At 41.0% G+C, this 20,700-nt stretch overlaps 1 protein-coding gene across 6 annotated transcripts in view; it reads right to left on the reverse strand.

Moving 5' to 3' along the window:
- Positions 1–20,700, reverse strand: part of AFF3 (ALF transcription elongation factor 3) — a 325,295-nt gene that overhangs the window by 34,082 nt on the left and 270,513 nt on the right. For all 6 annotated transcript variants that reach the window (XM_085557459.1, XM_085557464.1, XM_085557452.1 and 3 more), the window contains 5 exons: positions 18,367–18,532; positions 10,206–11,240; positions 8,843–8,967; positions 5,081–5,282; positions 2,457–2,584 (listed from right to left, as the gene is read on the reverse strand). In XM_085557459.1, the coding sequence (XP_085413585.1) occupies positions 2,457–2,584; positions 5,081–5,282; positions 8,843–8,967; positions 10,206–11,240; positions 18,367–18,532 (1,656 nt within the window). The remainder of the gene's footprint in view (positions 1–2,456; positions 2,585–5,080; positions 5,283–8,842; positions 8,968–10,205; positions 11,241–18,366; positions 18,533–20,700) is intronic.

Genomic DNA, 20,700 nt, shown 5'->3' on the forward strand with positions numbered 1-20,700 from the left:
AGAGTCTGATTAAAATTAAGACTTTAAAGCCATGGCTGGATTACAGTAATTCAGAACTTCATGGATTATGAGATGAAATACTTCATAGGCATCATTTACGATGAATGCTGCCATTAGGATTACTACATAATTTTGACCTACTGTATTGCATTCCTTCAAATCCTCTGCTGTGGTGCTATACAAATTTGAAAGGCACTGGCTGCCATATTTAATTTGATCCTTCTAACATGTGAGTCAAATTTGTTGACATTTAACATTTGCAGCCAGTCTAATCTGCTGTATTTCAGTGACTGCTCTGTACAGGATTTTCAGAATGAAGATCCAGTGTAGCTGGTATTCTGGTGGTGTATCCCAGCTACAAGATGACAGCTGTAGTACTTGACAGGCTCCCTCCTCTTGTTAGCACAACTGACATTTAACCGTTTCTGGCTTTTTAGGCCAAATTAGAACATATTTGCTTCTGTGTTTTACCTTTTTTTTGCCGTTTTAAACTTTGTTTTAGTGGTCTACAAGTTGCTTGGGGATATTTTACATGGAAGGCACTACACATGAACAGTTTAATTGTATCTCTCTCTGGAAAGATGAAAATGTTTTATTGGAGATGCTTGCCAGAGGAATCACTTGTAACACTAATGGAGAAAGCTGGTGATAAAAGCCTTAGATGATAGAGACGGTGACCAAAGCAGATCTCCTATGACTATATCCTAGGGGAAAACCAAAATAAACCAGTTCCCCTTTATTTTTTTATTTTTTTGGCAGCAGCTTCAGGGAAAATCAGATGAAGACACAATAGTTTTGTTGTAGCTGTTTCTATTTTTTTTTCTAATCCTACAATTTTGACTTTTATCGGACACTCTGACACCTTTCTGCCTTGTATGTACATGTTTAAACAGCAAAAACAATTGAGCAGCTGCAAGTAAATTATAGATGATAGAGTATTTTAAGAGATATGAAGAGTTAAGTAGTACTTATAAAGAGTTTCATGTTTCCTCAATGGAGATTGTTGAATAAGTGTACCAAGAGAGTTAAAAACATGGAGGGAAGTGGAGAAAGAGGGTGAATAAGGATATATACACAGGAGAGTTTTCTCCGAAAGAGGCAGAAAAACTGATTGCATTTATTCAGTTACAACTGCTTATGACTGCCATGAATATGCACAAAAATTAATCTCACCAGTCCTCTTTTCTTGACATACAAACCAGATACATCCTTTTGAAGTCCACAGGAATTATTTATACCTTTTGGTAGGAAATATGTTTTCTTTTTATGAGAGGTTGCTGTTTCTCTAGTTAACCTTGAGACCAGATAGTGTGAACAAGCATAACAAAAACAGTAATAATAATAATAATAATAATAATAATAATAAAATTAAAAATCACAATTTTGGTAGAAAGCAGTTCCTTAGGAAATCAGGTTGTTTGTTATCCCAGGGTTTCCTTTGGTACAAAGGAGTTTGAGATGTCATGGGTAAAAGTCTGGAAATATTAAAAATATGTCAAGGTGACACAGCTCAGAGCTTTAGGCAGTTTGAGGCATACCTTGAACAGAACCTCTTCTACACTACCCAGAAACAAATATCAATATTTGCATGCCATAGCATTAACAGTCAAAAAGAAACTGGGTTTTCTCTCTCCCACATCTAGATACTAGGATTTCAATCTTCAGTTTCACCATTATATTCACTAAATAATACTATGTACTAAACGACCTTGGGGACAAACCAACTTTTTTCCTTTACCAAAAATAATGACAATTACAAGCTTAAATTATTTTAAGAAGAAGGATATGTGAAGAATGAAGTGGAAGTGGGGAGGGCCAGGTATCCCTCCAGATACTCAAGCTAACCATTGCTGCTTCCTGTTGCCCCTGCCTTTGTGATACCTTGAGCTGAGCAGAAGTAGCCATGACAGCAGCAGCTGTCAAGGCTCAGGGAGGCCGGGATATCTCCAACCTCAGGCTTGCCCTGCTCACTTTGCTTGGGTGTTGTGGGACTGGACTGGTGCCAGCTGCATCCTGGCTCTTGGCTCCCTGTCCTTTAGGGAACAGCCAGTCCTCACTGCTCCCAGATGATCAGGGACTTTTGATAAGGGCTTGCAGTGACAGGACAAGTGGGAGTGACTCAAAATGAAAGATGGTAGTTTTAGATTAGCTGTTAGGAAGAAATTTTTTACTGTGAGGTTAAGTATGGGAACAGATTACCCAGAGAAATTGTGGAGTTACCCATACCTGTAAGTGCTCCAGGACAGGTTGAGTGGGGCTTGGAGCAACCTGGTTTAGTGGGTGTCAGCCCTTCCCACAGAGTGGAATTGGCACTCAGTGATCTGTAAGGTACCTTTAAACTCAAACCATTCTATGACTCCATGATTCTAGCAATGTCTCAGATCCCATTGGACAAATTGTATTTTTCTCTCTTTAAATACCATTGTTTTCTTTATTTTAAAGTCATATGTACTCACATATCATCAAAGATAAGCTTTGTTCTTCTGCAGTCCCTGGGTGTGGTGGATAGAGGTGGCCAAGGCTCTGTTTGGAACTGTGGCTTATTGCAGAGAAGAATATTTTCTGAATTGATGTGAATTGCTTTCTAGACAACAAACAGTAGATAAGACATTTAGGAATTGGCTAATAACTTAAAAAAAAACCCAAGTAACAAAAACCAGAGAGTCTTTGCATTGTGATGTATACTGAAAGTTAATTTTCCTGCTATCTCAGCAGAGAGTATGTGTAAGTGTCCTGACACTGATGGCCACAAAGTCACAGATACTGCTCAAAGCACTTTGTAAAGGGTTTGAGTTTCAATATGATAAACAGCATAAACTGGGCTAAACTCTTAGTAACTATTAAAGTACTCTGAAACACAGAAAGTGAAATTATTAAAGAATAGATCTGTTGTCATTTAGAAGATTAACTTATACCTCTTGCCTTCAGCTTCCAACCAAGCATAGTACCTTGCTTAGGAGAGCACAGCTCATATTTGACGTGTTTCACGCTACACTGGTGATGTGCCTGTGCTGTATGAATTTGTAGTCCAGGTTTCTTTGTGCTCCAGAGCTCCCCTAATCAGCTTGTAAGACCTCTTCTCTGTGCTGCAGTGGAAGCACATGTCTTTTGGCAGGGTCTCATGCACTCCCTCAGCTGCAGCCCTGTTCTTCCTGTGGCCTCCTGAGCACCTTCATCCCACCAAGTGACCTGCTGTGGGGGCTACTGTGCACTGGTATGGAGCAAAACAGAGGGCTCCAGGTGGTTTTTGTTTGATAACCAAAAAATGCTGTTCCAATGTCAGATGACAGGCAGAAAGGCACCAGGGACATGGGAAAAAAGTTCAAATGGATAAATGCCCACTGTGGATAAGCTTTGAGTGCAGTTTCTCACTTGGGCCTGCCAGTTGGGTGCCAGATGAGAAGATGGAATAAAACAGAGCAAAGTTTAACATTTATAGTTCATGAGCTCTCATCTTCTATATGGCGCATCCAGATCAGCTCATCAGGCTAAAGTTTTCAGATGAATAACCAGATACATAAGAATTTTATTGCAAAGGTTGTTAAATGTTGACCAAATGGTGCATTGCTAGGCTATGCAGAAAATCTCAGTGAAATCCATTTGCTAAGGGTGTGGATCATAAAGCAATCACCTTTTACTTTTGATTTCCAGCACATTTGCATGAGAATGAATTTAAATTGTTTTCAAGATACCCAGTGAAGAATCATAATTATAATTCTGAATGGGTTATAAACTTCTAAAATTTATGTTTTGGAAATTAAAATGTTTAAAATTTTACATTTAATTAATGAAAAATAAAGTAATAACTATAATATGTTAAAGGACTTTTTACTGGAATATTTTATGTAATTGGGTTCTTTTTCAATTTACCAAAAGCATCTGTGAGATATTCTTGGAAAACACAATTTTTGCTAACCTGTTTTTGAAAACATGTCCAAAATTAAGATTATATCTACTAGTTCCTCCTTTGCTCTCAAAAAAAAAAAAAAAAAGTATAAACATATATGCTTAACAGATACAAGGAGGCCACTTATCCCCACAGCAAAAATTGCTGGAAGAGGCCACTGCTACCATTCAGATAGCTTGTTTTCCTAGTTGCTTAGGCATTAATACTTAGGGTTTTGAAGCCTCTTTTGCATCAAATAACAAACACAGAAAATAGATAAAGAATAAAAAACGTTAATAACATTTGTAGCAAGGAGAGGAGCATGGGCAGCAGAGTGTCTTAACAGCTTCTCTAGATGCTACAGCATTGGGCATCAAGATGATGGTATCCAAATTGCTTCTTCTAGGTATTTCACATAATGCAGAACAGTGTCATAGGCAGGAGGTGACGGTAGTCTGCCCTTGACCATCTGCTCACAGTGTCTGTAGGCTAGAGGGTAGGGTATGATTTTGAAAGATGAGATGAGAGATGGAAATTCCTCCAATTAAAAGAGCTAACAGGCTCTTCACTCCAGTATTCTAATCACAGAACTCATGAAGAAATGGGGGAAGCATCTACTCTCTCTCTGCTCTGAAGGCAGAGGCCACAATGCAGTGCTGTAATACAGCCTTATCTGGAAGAGCACTCTGGGCACACTTAGTGGGAGCAAGACTCTCTTATGAGGATATGAATACAACTCTGATGGAACTCAGTTGTGAGGCTGGTGCTAAGATGTCACAAGTATAAGTAGAACCTTATGAAGTTTGTTCTAAGACAGAAGAATTTGTAGGCACACCCATGGTTAGGCAGTGGCTGAGTGAGCCCTTATACAGTAGGGCCTTATGCTTATGAATAGGGGGCTTGCATCATGCCCAAGCGATGCTCTGGAGGCCTAAAGCCATTTGTTTTGGACTATTAGCTTTTACCTTTTGCTTATGTAGCCTTTGCTATTTGCTTGTTTTACAGCCTGCCCTCTTTCCTTTCTTCTATGCCTTGCTAAACTCCAAACCAGAAAAGCTGAACTTAGAAAATAACATTCATTATTACAACTTTTTTATTTTTTTGCATAATATTCTGCAAAACTATCACGGACTGCAATACAAAGTGGAAAATATACTGCTAAGCTTTATATTGTGAAAAACAGCACACACTTACATTGAGGTCCCCAGGATGTGGCTGTGACTGGATTTCACCCTTATGTTTTTTGCTGGAGGAGATTGAAGGTAATAGACTGCTGCCATTAGGTCTGCTGGAGGAAGTTAAATCATCGTTGGAATATTTGTGTTTTGATGCATCAGAGAGGGGAGAGACGGGTGACCGAAGCATTTTCTCATTTTTATTTATTGGTATTGCCAAGCTGGAAATGGAAATTACAGTAATGGAGTGTCACAAAGCTGGCTTTGAGAAAGGTAAATGTTTTATATATTACCAAAACTTCGAATTTAAAACCTGCTGGCAGGATAAAGTCTATTGGTATCTGGAAACGAGCTTACAGTATTGGGACCAAGAGTTCATTTACAAATTTGTATCATGTTTCTTCTCTTTCCCTTCAAGGCAAATTGTCATTCTGGAGTTAATATAAAGTCTGTATCAGAGTACTTGAAAAAAAATACAGAGATAAATGGCTACTTGCTCACCATTTCTTAAGGGATAGCTGGAGATGAAGATTAGGCTCTGAAGTGTAAGTTCAGGTTATGGAGCCCTATTTCACCATTACAGGTGACAATTTATAAGCCATGGCAATAAAACCATATGTGAACTAAAACAGGAAATGGGTTTAAAGATGACTGGCTTGTCTTTGTGCTCAGTGCCCAGCCTTTGGTAGCAGTGTTTATACTAATCAAATACAGATTTTGAAGACAAAGAAAGATAGGCTGATAATGCAGACAAAAGGAAACATATGCAAACAGTAGACACAGAGAAATGTGAGCTGCTCTATCTTCTAAAGCAGAAAGCTGTAATACAGACAGTATTTTCAGCTTTCATTTACTTGGGAGAAGTTTTGGATGAGAAATCAGACACCATATAAATATGCCCAGAAATAAACCTCAGATACAATCATTTGAAGAAAATATTTAGCTGAAAAACTTAAAACAACACCCAAAAATTGCAAGTTTTTTTAAGAAGATAGTTGGAATTAAGACTAAAACTGTGATTAAGGTCAGAAAGACAATTTTAATACTATACCTTTCCCTGTCACATTCCCCTTTATTCAGCCTATTAGTTTTTATGGACAATTCTCACTTCTTTATAGAAGTGTATCAGGCAGTATACACTTAATGGAATCACAAAAAAGAATACAGTAAAAACTATACTTCATTTCTGCACATAATTTCAGGGAACAGAGCTAATTAAATGTGCTCTTATCATACATTTGTCCATTTATCTGACAAGTCTTTAAAAAGTAGCTGTAAAAGAAGCCATTAATTGTAATTCAGAACCTTTACTGTTTCACATGGCATAGTACCTTTAAAACACCATGTCAACTGTTTTGCTTTAATGACCAATTGGTGTTTACAAAAGCAAGACTCAGAGTGTGAAAGATAGACAACTGTGCCCTTCTTCTCCCCCTAAGAAAAACAAACTCTTTAGCACTATTTTGAATGTGCAGGCTGATGCTGTCATTTCTTTTCCTCTTTCCAAACACAAATCCATGCTTTGGCAACCCATGTTTATACATCACTGTCAAAGTGTGGGCCCAAAGCATCCAAGGGAAGCCATGGCTCTTTGGAAGTATACCCAACCCTCAAAAGCTTAGCTCTGAACTTGTGAGGAGTAGCTGAAATTTCTACTTGTGCTGCACAACTTCTACATGGCCTTTGGTCACGAAGTAGGGCCCACCTAAACAGTGTGAGCAGGCAAAGTGCAGCAGCACATGTTATACTGAGAGGCCATGCAGGACAACTTGCAGCAGAGGACTGTCAGAGCTGTGATCTGCTGGAAATGAGCAGACTGTGGATCTGATATTGGTGCAAGATACCTGGGTATTTCTGAGCCTGCAGCCCTTCCTGTCAAAAAGGACATTACTTAGTCTGCCTTCCAGACTGTAATTCCACAAATAGAAAATGTTTATGGCTAAAGGTGGTCTTGCTCCTCTCATTGCTACCAGCCCTCAGCTGTGCTGCCAAAACTGTCTGGGTGGCTTTACTGGGAGATGAATACTACTCCTCTGTCAAACAAAATACCCAAAACTAAAGAAGGAAAAAGAAAGATAAAATAGAAAAAGAAAAAGGGTAAGTAAAAGAGACAGAAGGAGAAAAAGAAAAAAAGAAAAGGAAAAGAGGAAAAGCAAAAGAAGAAAAAGAAGAAGAAAATTAAGAAGAAGGAAAAGGTAAAGAAGAAGGAAAAGGATAAGGATAAGGAAAGAAGAAATAGTTTTGGTTTCAAACAAGTTTCTTGAGTATATTTACAGGTGAACCTCAGAGGCATGGTATAACTGGAGAGGGGATGTGCCAGCATGAGCAGATGTTGGTTGCAAGAGGACCAGGAGGTCCTGATATCTGCCCTGCTGGTTTAGCTACAGCCTCCGTAGCTCTTCCTCAGCTGTGGGAATACCAGCATTTGATATCATGTCCTGCAGCACGGCACAAACCACAGGAACACCTTGGAAGCAGAGCAAACCAGGAGGCAACTGTAGGAACTAGGAAGCAACTGTACATTTCAGAAACTCTTTGTTCCTCTAACACACAATTGCTACTGATGTACTGAATATAATGTTAAGAAAAACACAAATTATTGTCTTGCTTCCAGGAAGCACAGAATTAACTCTGTAACACAGCAAGCTATGTCAGCCATGCTACTCTCTGAAAATTAAAGCAACATAAAACATATGACACTGGGGTAACAGGAACAGCATGTCTGCATGCAGCCACACAAAAGAAAGGAATTGTTCTGGGCATTGTTTTCACTTTATGAAACGTATATGACATGTCAGAACAAAGAAATTGAATGCATATTTTTTAATAAACACTATATATATCAGTTTTCTTAATGATTTCTTCTCTTATTAATGACAATCTCATAAAAAATGTGTACAATAGCAAAGCCGACTACAATAAATGCAAATATTTTCTTATTTTGTAGCAGTTTCATGCCAAGAAGTACCCTGATACTACCAGAAAAATAATTAAAAAAACCAAACCTGATAGCCAGCATGTACCAAGCAGCATGCAGCTGAACTCTGAAACTGTGCATGTCTAAGTTTGACTGCTGGAAGCCCCCAGAGAAACTCAAGTGTGATTGCTCTGACATTGATAGGGCTCTGTGTGCATAAACCATGCCAGTGAATGCTAAATATTCATCTTTTGTTTCATGCCCTATATCCTCTGAAAATCTCACTTTTAAAAAAGTCTTAAATTCCTTGTCCTGGAGTTCTTACTAATTACACAGAATGGAATGCTTGTAATCTCAAAAATACTGATTCTCAGATATATTCTGGAGCTGAGTATTGCAGGCATTTTTATGAATATTTTTTTCAATCTTTTCCACAGAGCTGATACATAATTCTATTTATACAGTCAAACATAAAGCTTGAAACTTGTAAGTAAAGAAATTAAAGAAAATATAAGTAAAGAAAGGGATACAGGATGGTTGTATATGTGAATTGCTGCCTACAACACAGTGTTAGGGAAGATGTCCTGGACAATCACACTGCTCTGGCTATAATTACCTGTTCCATGAACCTCATACTTGAGCTCACAACTTCTTTGTGCAACAGGGCAAAAATGCAAGTACATGAATGTGTCAGGAGCTACCAATTTAATCATTAAAGCAGAAGAACAGAGACTGCAGCAGTTAAATTTTCAACATAAAATGCAATAATTAAAAAATAAATCCTACTAAAGGAAAAAGTAACACCTGTCAATAAACTGAAACTAGTTGTATGATTCAGTGGTAACTAAGAAGGAAAAAGCTTACCTATTTTCATTTATATTGCAGTGATTTGCTGTTGTGATGCTTTGGGCAGAGGCAGCTAAACGTGAAGAACTCTCCCGCTCTAAGTGAGTCTTCTTGTTGTCTCTGCACTCTTCCTCATTCTCACACTGAGTGAAGAAAAAAGTAATATTTTTTTATGGTTTGGATTTACTACAGATCCAAAAATCTTTCAGTAAGTCAGGGACTGGTATTTTGTGTCATTTTGTTACAAATGATGATACTTTGTTTGAGTATATGGCTAACATGGATCAGAGACGATTGGTCCATGTCTTAAAAAATAAAATCTCAAGAGGCAGCATGTAAAGAGATGGGTACAATATAAAACTTGGTTTCCACCATTTCCCCACTTGAACCAGGGTTGCCACTTTTCAGGTACTAATAAAACAAGAATGAAAAAATTAAGAAAGATAAAACAATATGGAAGACTGCTTTAGATAAATGGTACTCAAAAAATATACAGATCCATCTGCACACATACAGTAGCTTAGAGGGCAACAGAAAACTGTTCGGAAATTGAGCAGATGATGATTCCAGTTCAGAATGACTTTTGAGGTCAGATCAGTACAAACAGACCAGAAAGACTGTACGGTGTACAGCTTTGGCAATGGAGCGGAGGGGGCCTTCCCCTTGGCAACAGAAAGTAAGTGGGAGAAGCAGGGCAGAAGGGTGGATGTGAGCAGAGGGCTGTGCCCACCCAAGCACTGTGACAGTGTTGCTGAGGAGGGGCCAGCTAACAGACTATGGTCCTACACTTATAGCCCCAAGGGAAAATGGGGCCACCAGGGTGTGAGGAAGCCAGGATCCAACATCCAGAAAGAGTCAGGTCCCAGGTCTCTGCGAATGCATCCCTAACAAAGCCAGGGCTCCCTGCTGTGCCTGAAGGGCTTGCCTCTTGCTGAGTCCGAAGGGAAAGAAGATCCTGCCTCTTTTACCATACATGCAGTGATACTGTGTCGGCTACGACAAGGCAGCAGACAGTTGGACCTTCGCTGACCTGAGCGTCATTTCCAAATACTCAGGTTTTGAGAGAAGCCTCAGGAGATAAAATTATGCTACTATAAAGGCAGTGCCTTCGCTAAGGCACGCAAAGGCACGCCCACAGCAGTCAACGCTGTCTCCAAGGAGCTGTGATCCCTCGAGGCCAGGAATTTCATCACCTTCAGGGCTGGCATTTCCTCAGGAGTTTGGCCACTCCCTACGTGGAAAGCAGGGACAAATCCCAGCTCTGAAAGGCCAGCCTGGAGAAGATGCTGCCATCGAGCACTGGACGTGGGTGCAAGCGGTGTTAGCCTCCCACTTGCTGGAGGCTCCCCTACCCCCTGTGATCGGCTCCCCAGCAGCTCACCTTGCGTTTCCTTCTAGATTTCGGTAAACCCTTCTCTGCGGGGGGTTCAGCACTACTACCCTGCGGGAAGCTGGCCGCCTGGTTTGCTCCGGCGCTCATGGCCAGCGGTTCTTCGGGCAAACGCTCTGGAATCCTGGACAAAAGAGCCAAGTCAATGTTGACCCACAGCGACTTTACCTCATCACTGTCTTTCAGAGGAGACAGGAGCTCATTCCTACCGAAAGGAACCAGGGTGTAAAACTGTTCCTCCAGCTCCTTTGCTATTTCACTACTAGTCCTGGCATTAATAGAGCCAAAGGCACTGCAGCCGCCGTGGGGTTTGCTGGCGGGGCCGGTCCCCGCGTCCTTGGCACCCCGCGGCTCAGGCCCGGCTGCCGCTGGCGCCTTGGGCAGCGGGCGCTCCTCCCGCTCCGACTCAGAGCCCGAGTCGGAGGAGGATGATGAGGACGAAGACTCGGTCTCGATGAACTCCTTGGATTTGGGCGCCGTTTTGCTCGGCCCTCGGGCCCGACGCTTCTCACCAGCTGCAGCTGAGCGGGGCTCGCGGCGGTGCCCCGCTCTGCAGCCGCCGGCGGGCCGGGCCCTGGGCGCCTCGCCGGCAGCGCTGTCGGGGAAGCCGTGGCTCCGGGGCAGCTCCTCTGCGCTGGGGCAGGGCGGCCCGTCTCCGGCCGAGCTCCTCTCGGCGCGCCGCGGCGCCTTCTTCCCTGCCGCCCGCCTCGGCGGCCCGCCGTCGGCAGCGAGGGGTGACTTCTGCCGGCTGCCCTTGCTGCCCGGCGCTTTGCTGGCGGTCCTGGGCCGCGGCCCGTCCCCCGCGGCGGCGGCGCTGGCGGCGGTGCGGCTCTCCTCGCTGCGGTGCTCGGCCGGGCCCTCAGCCGGGGTCTTCTGTCCTTCCTGCCGCTCTGCCTTCACCCGGCCGTAGTAGGGATGGGCTTCCAGCGCCGGGCCATCGTGGTGGGCTAGGATGGGTGCTTTGTGAGGGGTAACTTTGTTCAGCCACTTGTCCAGCTGCCACTTGTTGGACGAGGGCGGCTCGGGCTGAAAGGGAAACAGATGGCAACGAGCTTAGTGCCGAGGCCCTGCTGCCCCCGCCCCGGGGATCCCTCTGGGACGGAGGGACGCCGCATCCCTCCGGGCACCGCGGAGATTTCCCTTCGGTCCAAGAGCCGCCCCACCCTATAGCAACCCCTTGGCACTGGCCCTGCGTCGCAGGACAGGGCTCGTGCTTTGCAAGCGGGGATGTTTTTGGTGTCAGAATGAGGCTTAAAGATGAGAAGGAGAAGGGCTTCTGTGATGCATAATTTCCAAGGGTGATTCACAACAGCAGTACTGCCATTGGCTCTACTAGGAAACACTTCCAAGTTTCCAAATAGAAAAAAATGCAATGGTAATAGGAAGGGAGGAAAACAACGCAGGGTATAGCTGAGGGTATAGCAGGGTGTAGCTGAGGTATAGCTAGGGGAGGATTGCTATCAGGAAAGCTAGGGATGTGTATTTTGCGTCCTGTGCCATTGTAGTAAATACAGAAAGCATTTAAGAAGCATACAGAGTGGCATGAGGTAGGGAGTTGGAGGGCTAACCAGGCGCTTCATATAACCTGATTAGTATTGACATTTTAATCCACAAATATTTGTTGTGTCGTGGTGCTGTCAAGGGTTCATTTTGTGAGCATTGTGTGCCTGTTAGTTTTTCTTTTAATGTCTATCACAACACTATCAAGTTATAAGTGTGCATCTAAAATATAATGGTGTTCGGACAGGGAAGAAGTGTGATAATTATGATCTAAAATGTAACCACAGTTGAGACATATTATTTCAGAACAATTTGTGACTGTTTTCTAGTGTTTCTTGCAATCAGTAATTTGAATGTAATAAAACCAAGAGGAAAGGCAAAAAAGAAATAGCTGATGGAGTAGATGGCTAGCCATAACCTAACCCCACAAAAGCCAAAGCAAGAAATTTCCTAATTTCCTCAGATGGAACCAATATTTGATTCACTAGGCTATTGCACGTGAATAATCAAAAACTGTGTCATGAGTCAAACATGAAAACCATCAGTGCTTTGGAAGAAAGTTTGCTCAAGAGAGAATATCCACAGTCTAACTTAAAAGAGCATCTTACTTCTTATTTAAAGTAGGTGCCTGAGGGCAACACAAGTTTCTTGTACAGCCAAGGGCGCCTTCAGAATCACCCACTGAGGATTGTATGCACTCTACATGGAGCAAAAGCTCCTAAAATAAGCAAAAAAAATTAGACATTTGAATTCATATGACAAAACTATTCCTTCTAGCTAAAGTGTCTAATTTACTCATTACTGAGCTAGCTGTGACCTATGGGAAGTTTGCAGGACTGAGTTACATTTATGCTTTTTGAAGCATACTCCCTAATATCTTACATGAAGAAGTTCTTTCCTGAGCTGTAAATCTTGCAAATAGATGGTCAATATTTCTCTTGGATGAAGCTGTATTTTTACAACCCTTAACTCTTTATCTAAAAATAAACAGCATTTTTTTTATTGCTGTTGAAGATACATATAGATTTGTTTGGTGCCATTCACTGTTCACATACTGAATTTACTGGATGTATAATAAAAGGTTCACTATACATTGAAGTCTTTCCACTGTTCAGAGGTATTCAGAAAAGGAGATACATCAGAAGCACATAGGGAAAAATACACCTCTGCCCATAAGTATAGGTCAAAGTGAGTGTCGCTTGAAAGTTTAAAAAACTTCCAATTCATCTATAACATCCCATTCTGCCTCTTTATGTATCTTGTAATTTTTGAAAATGGTAGGTCATGGATTTCAAGGGATCACAGTAATGAGGAGAAAAAAGTGATTACACCCTGCAGTGTCATTACATGGCAGTGCTCTAGGACTTTTCTAGAGTAGTATGTCTTCTATTTGGCATAATACCTGTAGTCCTACCAACCTATCTGCCAGCTATGAAGTTTAATAAAAAGGATCAACAGTATTACCAGCTTTACTGGTTTTGTCAGGAGTTTCAGGTGCACTTTTGATGTTTAGTTAAATAAAAATGCAAATCCTTGTGGCTTCTGATAATAATCCCTAAGATATGTCTGCTAAAAAAATCCTTGAAGATCTATCTGATAAAAGTAAAATGTCTGCAGCCCATCAGGTAAATTAAAAGAATCCAAATTTAAAAAATCAGAACTTTAAAACTTTTCTCACTCATTCTGGGCCCTGATACCATTTCTGAATATTTGAGATTCTCAGTGTACATGAGTGATGCCAGTTCATTTTTGGAAGTAATTTATTCAATTGATTGTTCTAGCTGAAAATTACTGTATTTTGAGATCACATTAAAAAAAAAAAAGGCACCTTGCAAGAGAACAAATCATGACAGCTAAGAATAAATATCAGGCCTGGTAAAAAATGGACTGAGAAAATTCACTTGATAATTTTGCCCATCCATTATATGTGCCTTATTATAATTATTTGTGGGAGAAAAAGAAAATCCCTAATTTCCACTTCACAAACCTTTCTGTGGAAGAAAAGTTGGTTTACTTGAATTGGAAGTTTTTCAGCAGAAATACATATGAATATATATCCAGAGTATTCTGAGACCAAAATGCTCTCGCTCATTGGTTTTGATGTCATGGAAATATGCTGCCCCTAGGGCCTTTTAGAGAACTGGGCAGTTTTCAACTGGGGTAAAGCCAGTGCTGTCCAGATGGGCACTAGTAATAGGAATAACACTCTGTGATCAGCTGATTTGCAATTAAATATAGGTTTGGCATGAAAACTCAAGCCAGGAAACTTAACAGAACAAAGATACTTTCAGGGATCAACATACCACAGACATGTGCCAGGTTTCATGAAGAAACAGGATGTGATACATTTCCTTAAATATTCTGGGTGGATTCATCTGTACAACATAGACACCTATATCTTAGCTAGTCAACAAGTTCCTTCTTCAGTCAGTGGACTACTCTTCTAGGGTGTGAAAAATTCCCTCTTGAAATAGACATATGAAATAGGCCAGATGAGCTGGGCCCTAAAATGGTCTTTTCTGCTCCACAGACTGTAAAGGGGAGGCTGAGGTGGTGAGCAGATGTAGGTATCTACAGGAGAAGTGTGCAAATTTAGGTGGGATGACTCCCACACAGCATGTCTCAGATCTCTTCAAGGCTGCAAGTGCAACCAGAGGCATGAATGGCATGCATCCAGAAAGAAACTTGTCAAAATGTTATCCAGAAATGCTTTCTAGGATAAAGGGCTGTTAAACAATTCCAGTGTAATAGGGTCACTCTATGTTTGTTACTACAAACAGGGACCTAAAATGTGGCTAGTATGTGGTAAACTTGAAGTACAGCACCACTTAAATTGAGAGATAAGAGAGCCCATAACATATGCATGGACTTACACACCATCCCTACAAGCTACTCTGCCTGTTGTAAATCCATGTACTAATTTACCCTTGTGGTAACTTGCTTGTGCTGCCTTGTTATCAAATACTTCATCCAGGGCAAGCCCAATGAAAATGTGGTGCTTTCTTGTTATGTTTAAGGTGCAGATAGCAATGAAGAAGAAGATGATGATGATGACGATGATGATTACTATTACTTAATTGCTACTATTAACACTGCTGCTAGTGCTTTAACAAATTAGAACTGGGCATTCCCATGTATTAGACACAGCACACCTATACTATAAGGGATGGTAGTTGACACAAATTTTCTGGAGGGATGGGAGAGTATAGTTTGCAGTCTGTCAATAATAGTCCGCAGGACAGCCAAAACTCACGAGTCCTACTTGCAAAGGTAACTATAGCGTCTACAGATGGTCTAGTGGTAAAATTCCATTTTCTTTTGTATATGCGACTACTTAAAAAGGACAAAGAAACTAAAGGTTGTGAGCTAGTCACAACAGCAAAACCTGTAAAGGCCATTGCATCTGGTATGTGGGGCTGGTGAGGCTCAGAAAGGGGTGTCTTTTCTGGACTGGTTACTGTTGGTGAGGCCAGTGATCCTTTGTCCCATGGGTTAGCTTCTCTGCTTCCTTCCTGCCCATTCTCCACTCTTGTCCTCCCTCATAGTAGGAATTCATGGTTGTCTAACCAAAGAAAGCTTTAGTAAAGGCCTGCAGGATAATTCAATGGAACATAGAACAAACAACCCAAATTTTTAACTTTAGAAATGTAGCTTTTTCTATATACTTCACACAAATTTTTTCAGCCATCTGAAAAAGGATAAGACGTCATTGTTTTCCAGATTCCTCATTTATGACGTTAAGGTCATTCAGAGAATTCACGACTTCAGCAAAGAAACAGGAGATAGAAGTCTCAGTTCCTTGTTCGTAATTTTAGGTTTGGCAGTCCACAAAACTTTAACTACTCCCATTAATGTCTGAGGCACCTTAATTTGTCCACATCACTGAAACTAGTCTGAATGTTGTCTCCTGTTCTAGCTCAGCCATTATTCTTAGTTTACTGCAGACATAAAGTGAAGACAGCTGAGCTAGTCACTACTGGCTCTAAATAGTCAGTGGAAAGAAACAGACACTTTTAGGGTGCAATTCATCTAATCTACTTTATATGTATGCTTTACAATGAGCTGCTTTTTCACTCTAGGCAACTGCATTTAGGCACCCGAGGACAACTTTAAAATCTCAAAATTAGATGAGAAAAAAATTACAGAAGACATGAAACAGCACTTGAATTGTTATATAACCTCAAATGCAGAAGATACACTGTCCGAGAAATAAAAATCTTTGAGTATATGCATATAATGTTTCAGATTATGGAGGTGAAAAAAAGAATGAAGGCATCATAATGGTTTGCAGATTTTTACATTAAGTTCCTCCCAGCCTTTAAATATGGCATGTCTGCCCAGTGTTGTGCCCAGTGTTGTGCTGGACTACTCAAGTTCATTAAACCTGAAAGCAACAGTTAATGCTAAATCAAAAATCAAGATTTATTTACTTTTTTTTTTAATTTATTTGTCTTAGCCAATAGATTACATTAATTTTAAGGCTAAATCTAGAATTGAGTCCACTACTTAAACTTAGGTGGACATGGCCTTCTTTTAGGGAGCTTCCAAGGACCTGTCTCTTTCCATTTACTGAGTAAGAAACTGGTATGTACTTTAGAAATATGGCTTCACTTCATTTATGGGTGCATAAATGTAAGTTAAGGGATTTATGCAAAGCTAAAAGGGCTTCCAGTCAGAGACATCATTTGAACATGTTTGAACTGGTTCCATCAGTAATATGATAGCCCTGGGAAAGCATTTACCCTTGAGGAAAACACAGGTATTCTACTTCCCTGGGACACCCATACCCTATCTGTGTGTGTTGTCTCCTACATCCCACCAAGGGATGAAAATTGACTATGAAAAACACTGCAGCCATCACATTTGTGAGTCACTTACATTTTTGTGTAGGCATGTTTCATACAGCATGTCCTAGAAGGCAAACCACACATATATAATGCAAAGAGACAAGCAATCTGTTGGAGTGGGGCAGCTGTTTCATGACAGTGATAACTGACAGCTCAGGCCCTGTACAAAAGTAGTTCCACAGATCTCAAGAGGATATGTATAAAATGCTTAAGAGGAGGCACTTCCTCCATGTTTCTGTGACTTAGTTCTCTCCTGGACTTGATGAAATCCAAGATCTGCCTCGGTTAATTAGCTTTGTGCATTCTCGGAAATTTCTGCTCTTGGGCCCAAGCAGCATGGATATCTGCCTAGATAGTAACCACTCCTCCCTTCCTGTGCTTCTCCTCCTTTCATCTCATATTTCCTTCCCCTTTCTTTATTGTCTTTGCTCCTTTTCTTCCTTTTGAGGTCCCACAGGGAGAGGAGAAACCAAGAATGAGATCTTTGCACTAATTCCAGCAGGGAATTAAATAGAGAACAAGGTATTAACAGGTCAGATGAGAAAGCTCAGAATAGGAAATGAGACATGGGGTACTGCAGGTAGAGTAACAAGAGAGACTGGAAAGAAGAGAGAGACGTAGGAAGTGGACAAAGTGAAAGGAGAATTAACTGGAAATGGGTCTGAAAGTACTGTGAATGAAAGACAGAAGATAAGTGTTAAACAAGGAACAAAAGTGACAGAACCTGAGAAAAATATATTAAGGATGTTTCTGTGAGTACTGCATTTTGCTCAACTGGAAATACATCTCCAAATAACCAAGGAAAATATGAGGAAAGGTTTGCTGGTTTTGCAGCATATTTTTTTTTTTCATGGTGAGAGAATAGGTGAGACATAGTTCTGGGAGGAGGATTCTAGTGATTGGATGGTTTATATGGAGTAGGAAAATACACAGACAGTATTTCATGTGTATTTACAATCTTGCCACTAGATTTTTGAATATTTTTACATACATTAATGTGTGTGATGTGGCTGTGGAGTTCATAGTTTAATTCTAAACGTGTGTATTGACCAAAACATGTAAAAATGTCAACCCTGGTAGAAAAGCAGAGCAGAGAAAGAAGCTTTGTTGTGTCTGTTGAGCTTTCTGCAGAGGTGAAAGCAGAAGGTGTCACAGCACTGGCAGCTTAATTGTAGTTTGGCTAGGGCTTGTCTACATGTGGAAATTTTCAGTGCTAGCTTTCCAGATGACTAGTTTGGCCTCAGTGTTTTGTACCATGAGTAATTCAGTTTAGTCCATTTTGGAGGTGAATTGAAAGAAATCGTATAAAGGCAGCAGTAGCAGTGAGTAATTCACTTAGAGTGTGAGGCAAAGGAAGTGCGAGAGTGAACAACTGGTTTCTTTTAAAAATCTACCCTCAAACTGATTTTGTAATAGCTTCCCTGTGTAGAGAAGCCTTTAGTTCCCTTGCAGTGCTGGGAGCCCACATCAAGACTTATACACTAAGCAAGCATTACTATGGAGGCAGAGTTGCATAAAACTTCAAGCATGCTGTGAGCCTTGCAAGGTGCTCCACTCATCTCTAATTTGAGGAAAATGTAACAGGGTTATTTCTTTCTTCATTTTTGTTTCAAATGCTTTAATCTGCCCCAAAATCCACTGCCACTGGCATTTCACAGCATGCCAGGAGGAGGATCCTTGGGCCATTCTCTACCATTTTTTTTTTCATGCATCTCCACACAGCCTCCTTGTGTTGGTTTGGCTGGGAAAAGGTGTGGGTGTGTGTAGTGATGGAGTGCCACCCTAAATCATAAAGTAGCCCTTACCTCTGGGCTGGAGTAATGCGAGGGCTTGCTGCCGTCACTCTCGCTAGAGCTGCTTTCGCTCTCTGAGTCAGACTCTGAGCTGGTCTCGGATTCACTGGAGCTGCTGCTGCTCGACCCCTTGCTGGAGAGTCCTGGGGCTCGGGCATTGGACTGAGGCACCACCAGGCTGCCAGCCCAACACACAGCCCGCAGGGGTGTGGGGACAGGGGAGGGAAGAGAAGAAAACAGGAACTTAAACATAAAACCCCACATATAAGAACCATGCTATTTTAGGGAGCATACTCTTTGAATGCCTGTGAGCTTGTCTCTGCTGCTAATAAATAGTGAAACGACTTCAACATTACATTGCTATAACTGGGGGGAAAATATGGGGTTACTCTCATATCCATTTAAATCCATAGCCTTTGCCATCTTTTTCACCTGGGGGAGAGTCAAGTTTTCACTTCACCTTGTCTATTTTCCCATTCCACAGATATTTTAGGATATATTAAAAGTACTAAGTGTTAAAAAGCAGTATAGGAAGCAGTTTTATGCTGTCTAATGAACACTCAGCCCAGAGGTGAAAGCAGGAGACCAAAAAGGTGAGCAATTAAGAAACAGAGTTGAACCCCACACTACCAGTCATAAGTAGTAATAGCAATAACCATAAAAATAACAATAATGATACATCTTCACTGGAGCTTACAGCCCCATCTTCCATATTGCACACTTCTTTACCTACCCATAAATGATATGGTTACCTGCATATACCATCCTGATATTGACAATTCAAGATCTAAGACTCAGCCTGCAAAAACTTGAAGAGCTTAGGCTTGTGTTTTTGCATGTCAGCAGTGCAGTGCTGTCAGCAGAGCTACTTGCCTTCTTTAAAGTTATGTTTGCATGCAAGTATTTGTATTATCAGGCTTGACAGCAGAAGAAATGTGTATTTTCCTGAAACAGTTGACCATACATATTAAAAATATCACAGTGATAAAGACCTGAGTGTGAAATATCATGTTAAGTCATCCAGCTTATTCCCTAGGTAATGCAATATTGTTCCCTATAGCAGAGTGCATTTTCTAGTGAGTTGTCCAATTTGATTTTAAATGACTTGAATGCAGCTTTTACTTTTACCCCTGGGAAACTTCTCTGCAAACTAACCCAAATTCCACTGTCAGAAATTTCTTCCTACATTCAACCAGAAGTTGCCCTTTTAGAATTTATAGTTGTTACTTATTATTTCATCGTATTACTAATAGTTACTATGATAAATTATCCTCCCTTTTTACTCTCACATTTTTGCAGATTGCTTTCCTGTCTTTCTTCAGCCATCTTTCAGACAAGGCCTTACACATTTGCTTCTTCTGATCTTTCTTCATAAGTCATTATCTCCAGGGATATGGGATCATTTTTATGGCTTTTTTCTGAACTCATTCCAATTTGTCTATATCTCTCTGATAACAGGGTGCCCAAAACAGAGTGCAGCATTATAGATGGCTTCTCACTATAGCCCTGCAGTGAAGGGCTATTACCTTTCTGCTCCTTGATGCGTTGCTTCTGTAAACATATATCCGAGCTGTGAGGGAATGTATAGTCCATTAACATCCCTACCTCTCTTTCAACACTGCTTTCTTCAGAATTCCTCTACTGATAGCTACATGATTATTTGCTACAGAGAGATTAGCTCACTTTTTTTCTTCATACCAGATCTCATTTTCCTTTTTTACCTTGTAAGCTTCTAGCTCCTTTTGATTTATTTTGCTGCCCTCAGAGGTGTTGGCAGCAACTTCTAATTTAGTACCAAATGCAAACTTAATTAAATGGTTATTCACTTCCTTTTCCAGATCATTAATGAGACTGTTAAATAAACCCCATGTGAAACACACTGGTACCCAGATAACCATCTCTCCCAATTCCATTCACCGGTGTTTATCATTACCCTTGTTTATGCTCCATCAGTCCAATATTGTGGCTAATGCAATGTGATCTTGGAGATGCATTTTGTGAGAAATAATATCTAATAATTAATTACAGTTCTGCTATGTTTCGCCTAATGAATTTTCTTTATGTGGTAATGGTGTTTTTCATTATGGAAAACTGATACCTGACACCTTGCACAAGCCACATATGAGAGGCAATTCCTGAGGCTGTGAAAAAGGGCCAGGCCATCAGAGAGGCAGTTTCAACTTCTGAATTCCCCATGGCTGCACACTTTCTGGCCCTCTCCCTGCCTCCCCTAACATTTGCCAGCCTTTCCCCTCTGGACCACTTGTCTTGCACAAACCAGTACTCTCACCACATTGCCTTGCAGCATCCATGCTACCTTTTGCTGGGAAGTGGCACAGCTGCCTG

This window comes from Lonchura striata, chromosome 1 (assembly GCF_050655825.1).
Source record: "Lonchura striata isolate lonStrDom1 chromosome 1, ASM5065582v1, whole genome shotgun sequence".
NCBI classification, from domain to species: domain Eukaryota; kingdom Metazoa; phylum Chordata; class Aves; order Passeriformes; family Estrildidae; genus Lonchura; species Lonchura striata.